The sequence below is a fragment of the Colobus angolensis genome, unplaced genomic scaffold (genome assembly GCF_000951035.1).
Source record: "Colobus angolensis palliatus isolate OR3802 unplaced genomic scaffold, Cang.pa_1.0 Scaffold282, whole genome shotgun sequence".
Classification (NCBI taxonomy): domain Eukaryota; kingdom Metazoa; phylum Chordata; class Mammalia; order Primates; family Cercopithecidae; genus Colobus; species Colobus angolensis.
Window position 1 is genome coordinate 1,485,994 of NW_012116066.1, and position 8,877 is coordinate 1,494,870.

The 8,877-nt window shown below is 37.5% G+C and overlaps 1 protein-coding gene across 1 annotated transcript in view; it reads right to left on the reverse strand.

Moving 5' to 3' along the window:
- Positions 1 to 8,877, reverse strand: part of DOCK11 (dedicator of cytokinesis 11) — a gene marked incomplete at its 3' end in the record, with an annotated part of 157,159 nt that overhangs the window by 6,665 nt on the left and 141,617 nt on the right. Inside the window, exons 49-52 of the mRNA XM_011948698.1 lie at positions 3,579 to 3,789; positions 3,023 to 3,213; positions 2,478 to 2,578; positions 1,045 to 1,183 (exon numbers count right to left, since the gene is read on the reverse strand). Coding sequence (XP_011804088.1) covers positions 1,045 to 1,183; positions 2,478 to 2,578; positions 3,023 to 3,213; positions 3,579 to 3,789 — 642 coding nt within the window. The remainder of the gene's footprint in view (positions 1 to 1,044; positions 1,184 to 2,477; positions 2,579 to 3,022; positions 3,214 to 3,578; positions 3,790 to 8,877) is intronic.

Consider the following 8,877-nt stretch of genomic DNA (forward strand, 5'->3'; position numbering starts at 1 on the left):
AAAAAAAAAAAAAAAAAAAAAAAATCAAAAGGTTGAATTTTTTGAAAGGACTATATACTCTGGTATTCTGTAACAGATTACATTGAAAGGGGACAAGAAATATCCAGCCATGTCTTTTTGTCAAGTAATTGTTTATGGAGCTCAAGAGAATATTTCAAATTTCAGTACACATTAACACTTGTCTCTTTTGTTCAGTATTAATATATGCCTCAAAGTGTATGACTACAAGGTGGCTCTCTTTTATATGAAACTCAATTCACTATAAAGTCAACATTTGCCAAAAGTAAGGCACACCCAAGTATGGTTCATAATGACAGGATGGCTTGCATAAATATAAGCCAATAGAAACTAAGAGTTTTCTTGGTTAGCTATCAATACATAATATTAAGAATCTAAATTATTGGTCTCTATATCTAAGACAAATAGCCATGTTTTATAGGAATAACTGATACAGACAAGTGGGATTTGAAAAATCCATGCTCCAAAGGGAAACAAAATTTTATAAAATGGCCACTCAGAATATCTTGATCACAGTAATAAAAGTAAACTGAATAATTTGTTTTCAATTTGAATAATTTCGAGTTCAACACTAGGTCATGCAGCTGCATGCAAATGAAATAACTGTAATCTAGTAGATATTCACTTAAAATAGCATGTGCAATTGTCTTACATCTTTTGTGAAGGAGGAATTTTTGCTGCTTTTTCTATGCATTATGAGGAATAGAAACTCATCAACTAGATAGTTTCTAAAAACAAACTACGTAGTCTATTTGATAATGGTATACCTCAGTTCAACCTCTTGCTTCTAATGACACTGGAGCACAAAAAACAACATGGTTTCTTACTGAGAATCGCATCACTAACCATTTTAGATAATTGTTGCAAATTTTATTTGTATTGTATCACTTAAATTATTAAAGATAATATGGAAAAAATTTAAAATATAGACTTTAAGGTTATGCATTTTGAACCATTATCTTTTGCTAAGCAACGATTTCGGGACCCGCAGATCATGTTTTCAGTTTCAGTCACCCTAATACTTGCCTGCTCATGGATAATGTCAGATAATTCTTTTACCATGTCTCTGAAATTTGACTTTAGCCCTTCATGGTACTCAACTTGATCTTCTTTAATTAGCCGCTCATTTAGTTCAAGTGCAATGCTGCATGCTTGTATAAATTTCCTATGGATGAATATCAAAGATAAAGGTTTTGTTATTTATTCTTAGGAAGTCTCACTGACAATCCACTTGATAACTCAGTTTAGCCATGGCTTGCCTAGAAAGAAGATCAGAATCCTCTATTTTCTCACTGTGCATTTATTTCTTAATGTCTCTTCCTAAATCGGAAATGCCTTCTTTCCTTTCCACCTTTGCCTTATGGTTTCGTTTCTTATCTCTTTCAAGACTTGGCTCAAAACACATACCCTCTGGAAAGCCTACTTGCTCAATCATTTACTTGGCATTCTATCAGCTAAAGTTGTGCTGACATTAATTTGCACCTGTAGATAATGAGTCATTCATTCAAAAATAATTTATTTTGAGCTTACTATGTGGCTAGTACAGTGCTGGGTGGTCCAGGTATGAAGGATCTTCCCTGGGCTGCTAAGGAGAACAGAGAGTTGATGACCTATCATAAAAGTATTTTTCCATTATTTCACGTGTTTATGTTTAATGTCCACAATTAGAGTGTAGGTCTTAGGGGACAAAGTACTTCACTGTCCATTTGTTTTATATCCCTGTCATAGCAACTAATAGTCTTTTGCATGTACCAGGCATTAATAAATACTGGTGAATGAATGACTACTAGTTACTCTGCACCCTGGAACAGCTGATAAAACACAGACAGGAAAAGTAAACAAAATAAGTCGGGAGCAAATGAGTGGATAGGTTATCATCTTTCTCCTTAGTCCATATTACTCAACTGTTCTTCTTCTTCTGAATGAAAATTTTTATATATTAAAGATATTGCTCTAATGTAAGAGCATTCATATATGCCTTAGCTTACAGAGCCGCTCACTGAAGACAAGATATTGCATGCCCTAGTTTGGCAGTGTCCAAGTGGAAGTAAGGACAGGGGACTGGAGTGAGCATATGCAATCTTTCCTGCCCCACTTCTATTCCTACCCCAAATGGTCTGAAATGCTGTAACAGGAGGTCAACTGGGTGAAGAAGGAAAGCATATAAGGAACATAGGGCTTGTGTTTGTGTCACTTAAAATATCCAAAGCAATAATAGTAAACTGGCAGATTTAATCTCCTGGGTCACTAGGGTCTTGTTAATGTCCTGCAGGATGAAACAGATCACACATTTTCTCATTACTTAAAGTGCCATTAGGAGGTCACTTAGATATTGTAAAAGATCACAGAGAATGTCCCTTTTTGCAGGGGTATCATTTGGTCAATACTTTGCTGTTTCTTAAAAGAAGAAAATAGAGAAAAAGAATACGGGTCTAACCTGAAAACTATAAACCACTTACCTAAACATGTCTTTCAACTCACTCACTTTCTTAGGTGGATACTTGCTAGCTTGGCTGTCATTTAAGAAAGCTCTTGCATATGCTAATGGACCAGCATTGACCTACATTACAATAGAAGAAAAATTAGAGTGTTTCCAGAATGCAATAATCAAGGAAGTTTTGGCATTTCTCTTTTTTATTAAAAATTCCAATATATACAAGAAATCCATATCTGAGAAATATATGCTTATTACAAGTTTATTTCGAAAAACCATTAACTAAAGAAAATAATCTACAAAGACGATATTCTAGTGAGTGAGTGATTTCTGATATGTACATACAGGGCTTCGCTACAGTCATCAGACTTACATTAAAGTCCTCTGACATAACACAAAACTTTTAAAAATTCAATGTAATACCTTCATTAAGTGAATAAAAAATAATGTACAGGTTTTTGCACTCAGTAAGTGCCCAACACACAATTACAATTAATGCTTGCTCTGTGCCCTTATAAAAGCAAAAGAAACATCAAGAAACATTTAACACATGTTGGACGACCAGCGTACCTGCACAGAAACACAGCCTTGCAATTTAAGTTGGAGCTGAATCATGTCCACGTCAGCAGAGGAGCAAAGCTTTTGCAGCTCTGCAGTTTTGTCTTTGATTTCATCAGTGGCAACATCAATTGGTTTTAAATTAATCTGCTGTTCACAGTTAATAGGAATCCTCTTCTTCACGTAGGGAAACGAGTTTGAAGCTATTAAAATGTTAAGATTGATTTACTGTCTTTAGAAAATCATTTGTTCAAATAGCCAAATTAAAGAAAAAAACTCTATTGTGCTTAACTCTCCCCATGTTTATCTAGCAGATGACTGAGGGTCCCATATAGTACTTCAGGATTCAGAGAGAAATTCTCTTTATGAGACACCTCTGGGCAATCATAGATGACATATGGGAAAATGATGGTTTATCACATGGACGTGCTTGTGCTAACTTGTAACTGAACAGCAGAACAAATAATAATTAAAATTTCAGTTATATGTTCCAGCTGGCCAGCTGCTACTCGTGTATACTGAAAAAGACCAAGACAAATAAGAAGTTAACATGTAAAACTGTACTTACTTGTCAAGATTGTACGGCGTTTGCACTGTTCTTCTATACAGCCCTGTTTTTTGCCTGATAAAGTGTAAGGGGCCTCAAAAACAAATCTGCTGATGTTATGATTTCTTTCAAACTCGGTCTTCCTTTCTGTGAGTTCTTTGTCATCAAAGTAAGGCTTCACGTAAGTAACTTGTATATGAGCATATTTTGGATCAAGCTCTTTGGCATTTACCTAAAAAATAAGAAAGGTTTTTTTTTTTTAATTTATTTTCTTTTAAAATCCTATTCAATGGAAGGGAAAAGGAGATAAGGTAACCTACTAACTTCTTTGAGACCAAGTGAGGAACACTGCCATTATAATTGTGTTTCCAATAAAGGGGGTCTTCATTCTTTTTAAAAATCACTTACTTCTGATTATAAAGAAGTTACAGAAATCTATTTGGAGACTACAGAAACATATGAAGAAATTAAAAATTACTGTAATTGGCTGGGCACGGTGGCTCATGCCTGTAATCCCAGCATTTTAAGAGGCCGAGGCAGGCGGATCACTTGAGGTCAGGAGTTTGAGACCAGCCTGGCCAAAACGGTGAAACATTGTCTCTACTAAAAACACAAAAATTAGCTGGGCAGGGTGGCATGCGCCTGTAGTCCTAGCTACTCAGGAGGCTGAGGCAGGAGGATCACTTGAGCTTGGGAGGCGGAGGTTGCAGTGAGCCGAGATTGCGCCACCGCACTCCAGTCTGGGCGACAAAGTGAGACTCCATCTCAAAAAATAATAATAATAATAAAAATTTTTTAAAAAAACTGTAATCCTACTACCCAGCAATGACCATTATTCACATTTTCATATATTTCCTTCTAATCTTTCTTCTATGCATATGCATTCAGAAAATTGAGGTCATACTAAACATTGTTTTGATTGTGCATTATGTGAATTACACCTCAATAAAAACACAGGTGTCATAGCTTATTTATTTATTTATTTTGAGATGGAGTCTTGCTCTGTTGCCCAGGCTCAAGTGCAGTGGTGTGATCATGTCTCACTGCAGCCTCAGCCTCCTGGGCTCAAGTGATCCTCCCACTTCACTTTCCCATGTAGCTGGGACCACAGACATGCACTACCACACCTGGCTAATTAAAAAATTTTTTTTTGTAGAGGCCGTGTTGCTGAGGCTAGCTTGGAACTCCTGGGCTCAAGTGATACTCCTACCTCAGCCTCCTAGTGTTGAGATTATAGGCATGAGCCACCATGTCTGGCCAACAGTTTGCACTATAGTCACTGACATTACTTTTAATGGCTGTATGGGTAAACGTGACTTATTGGACCATTCTCTCATTAGTGGAGACAGGCTGTTTTCCAACTTTTTGCTATTGTAAATAAAGTTCTGACGAACATCCTTGTATTTAAAACTGTGTACACTTTTTTCTGATATTTTCCTTAGTATAAATTCCTAGAGAAGAAATTGCTTAGTTAAAAGATTTACATGGGGCCAGGTGTAGTGGTTCATGCCTGTAGTCCCAGGGCTTGGGAGGCCAAGACAGGAGGACTGCTTGAGCGCAGGAGATTGAGACCAGCCTGGGCAACACAGCAAGATCCTGTCTCTAAGAAACATAAAAAAGTTAGCTGTGGTATGGTGGCAACACACCTGTAGTCCCACCTATTCAGGAAGCTAAGACAGGAGGATTGTTTGAACCCAGGAGTTTGAGACCAGCCTAGGCAACCTAGTGAGACCCCATCGCTACAAAAAAAAAAAAAAAAAATCACAAGAAACAAAAATTAGCCAGGTGTGGTGGTACACACCTGTAGTCCCAGCTACTCGGGAGGCAGAGGCAGGAGAATCGCTTGAACCCAGGAAGTGGAGGTTGCGGTGAGCTGAGATCACGCCATTGCATTCCGGCCTGGGCATTGCAGCGAGACTCCATCAAAAAAAAAAAAAAAAAAAAAAAGGAAAGAAAGAAAAAATGGTCCCCCCAAAAAAGTAAAAAGAAAAATGGCCAGGCCAGGAGCATAATCTCTAGGATTTACTTGATCAAAAAGTGCTCAAAAAGCCAAGGCCCCGTGGAATCCATTTATATTTTGGTGACCGTTTTTTTTTATCTGTAAAATAGGCTAAACCACATAAGGAAAATAAGTGTAAGCCAGGCATGGTGGCTCATGCCTGTAATCCTAGCACTTTGGGAGGCCGAGGCAGGCAGATCACTTGAGGTCAGGAGTTCGAGACCAGCCTGGCCAATATGGTGAAACCCCGTCTCCACTAAAAATATAAAAGTTAGCCAGGCGTGCTGGTGCACACCTGTAGTCCCAGCTACTTGGGAGGCAGAGGCAGGAGAATCGCTTGAACCCAGGAAGTGGAGGTTGCGGTGAGCTGAGATCACGCCATTGCATTCCAGCCTGGGCGTTGCAGCGAGACTCCATCTCAAAAAAAAAAAAAGAAGTCTATAATCTGAAGTTCCCATAGAAGGCAGCCCAAATTATATGAATTCTTCAAGCTAAAAACGTCATTCATATCTTGGTTTCTCCTGAATTATTCAGGCAATCTGAGATTTCTTCATAGATAGAAATATAATCCCAAGCTAGTATGCCAAATCTGTGGTGGTTTTGTACATTGACCCAAGATATGCCGCAACCATTAAGTTCTAATCAAAATGTTTATTAATTTTATAACTGAAGAAAATAATCATTACAAATTCCTACCTCAGACTGCTGTCAAAGCTTTGAAGTTCTGTGGGATGTACTGACTGCAATCTCAGGAATGTTTTGTTTAGCTTTGTAGATGGTCCCAGATGATAAAGCTTTGGCAACAAATGCTGCTTGCCCTGTATAAATCCCTTGCATGTCTTGTATGTAGAAGGGAGACCTACAAGATTACCTGGCATCATCAGATCATAACATATATATATGTTATCTCAAGCTTACTATTATATGTATGTTATATATATGGAGTCTCACTCTGTTGCCCAGACTGGAGTGCAGTGGCACGATCTCGGCTCACTGCAACCTCCACCTCCTGGGTTCATGAGATTCTCCTGCCTCAGCCTCCTCAGTAACTGGGATTACAGGCATGCAACACCATGCCCGGCTAATTTTTGTATTTTTAGTAGAGACGGGGTTTCACCATGTTGGTCAGGCTCGTCTTGAACTCCTGACCTCATGATCCGCCTGCCTCAGACTCCCAGAGTGTTGGGATTACAGGCGTGAGCCACCGCGCCCAGCCTAAGCTTGGTATATTTATAAGTATATCCTTTCCTTTTGAAAATTTCCTGTTAAATAATGCTTTTGGTTCCTTTAGCCCAGCCTTGACTACTAATTGGCAAGGATTCAAATGATCTCCCCAATTTTAAATGTCCATGTATTATGGAAATGTTATCAATTTTCTTCTCCTCCTACCAAGGATTACTATGATAATGAATTGAGCTTCTTGTCAAGAAAAATGCTAAGTTCAAAGTATTATTTCTTTCACTTCTAATTACAAATAAGTTTTACCTTTTATTGTATTCCATTACACAATTTTACATAGTACCATTATTATTTTAAGCAATAATTAAGCAAATTGAACTACTGTTTTTGAGCTCTACTTTTCAGCATATAGATTTACCTAAAAAAGTACAAACCAAGCACAGTGGTGCAATTTTCCAGGCACTTTCAAGTTGCTTATTTACAAATATGTAAGCACCCTGTTGGAACACATGAAAATTTTGGTGTCGAGAAGAAACACTCCATGTATATCAAATCTTTAAATTTTAACATTTGCACAGCTCCAAATATTCCTGAGAAAGGTCAGTCTCATTGTCATGTACATCTGCATTTCCTCACACTTCAGCATATCTTGGGGAACCATAACCTCGGTCACTCGATGTACCACTAATTGCACAAAATACATGTAATGTGTTGCTCATCCAGGGAGAATGCATCGTGTCTTCTTGTAATATCTAAAACAAAAGAAATCAGCATGGTTATCATGAAGCCATTGCCAAAAAAAGAATGTGTATATGAAATTGCAGGCATATTTCAATTTATCACTGACACTTAGTTATTGAAAAAGACAGAAAGCAGAGAGAGCAAAGAATAACATTACCGACTTAAGTCTTCACAGCTGTATTACAAAGGCAGCATATCAAAAAAGCAGAAAATACCTAGTTACTCATTAAGAAAAACAAAGACTGTAAAATGCAAAATTCAACAAAAAGCGAGGTAACACAATCTTTAAAATATTTTTTAACAGATGGTCACAACAAGAGCTCTAAACGGTAGACTCTGATATGAGTTTATGAATGATCTAATACAGTGGTTCTCAGAATCATCTATGGGACTTTTGAAACATGCAGATACCCATGTTCCTTCCCTGGAGACTTTAAAATAATAGCAAATGAAGATAAAAGTCTTAAGTGCACATTTCTAAAGACACACTGTAATTGTATAAGCCAATTGATATAGAAGATTGTTCTTGGAAAGGAAGAACTTCATAAATATAAAATTTAAAGATTGTATTCCAATAAGTATATAAACATAAATATTCATATTAGTTTAAATATTTTTTAAATGATCCATTTTGTGTAATCCAAAGAAAAGGCAACAGAAATCTTGTACTTAAAGCAGATTGAGGTAAAAAACGCTAAATACATTATATCCAGTCTCTTTACCATAAAGTCCTAACTTAGGTCTCAAGCTTTCAATACTTGGTTCTCAAGTTAGTTGTGACACTTCAGTATTAAGCCCACAGACTGATCTATAGTGGCAGTATTGAGACATATCATTTGTGTTGCTACAAATCATAAGGCTTAAATAAAATTTATAATAGAGAAATTTCCTCTTACAAAAATATTAACTCGTGATACTAATCTGAAAGCATACTAGAATGTTAAGAGATGAATAATTGATTATCTATGCTGGTCAGACGTGACAGGCAAGGAGGGTACTTATTGCTAAGAAATTATGAAACATACTCAACAGATGCTACAATGACCATCCCCAACTCTAAGAAAACTGCAATTTATAGCTTTATGACAATATAAATCCTTTTAAAAATCAAAAGCAGCCAGGCGCGGTGGCTCACGCCTGTAATCCCACCACTTTTGGAGGCTGAGGCAGGTGGATCACAGGGTCAGGAGATCGAGACCATCCTGGCTAACATGGTGAAACCCCATCTCTACTAAAAATACAAAAAATTAGCCAGGCGTGGTGGCACGTGTCTGTAGTCCCAGCTACTCAGAAGGCTGAGGCAGAAGAATCACTTGAATCCAGGAGGCGGAGGTTGCAGTGAGCTGACATTGCGCCACTGCCTCCAGCCTGGGCGACAGAGTGAGACTCTGTCTCAAAAAA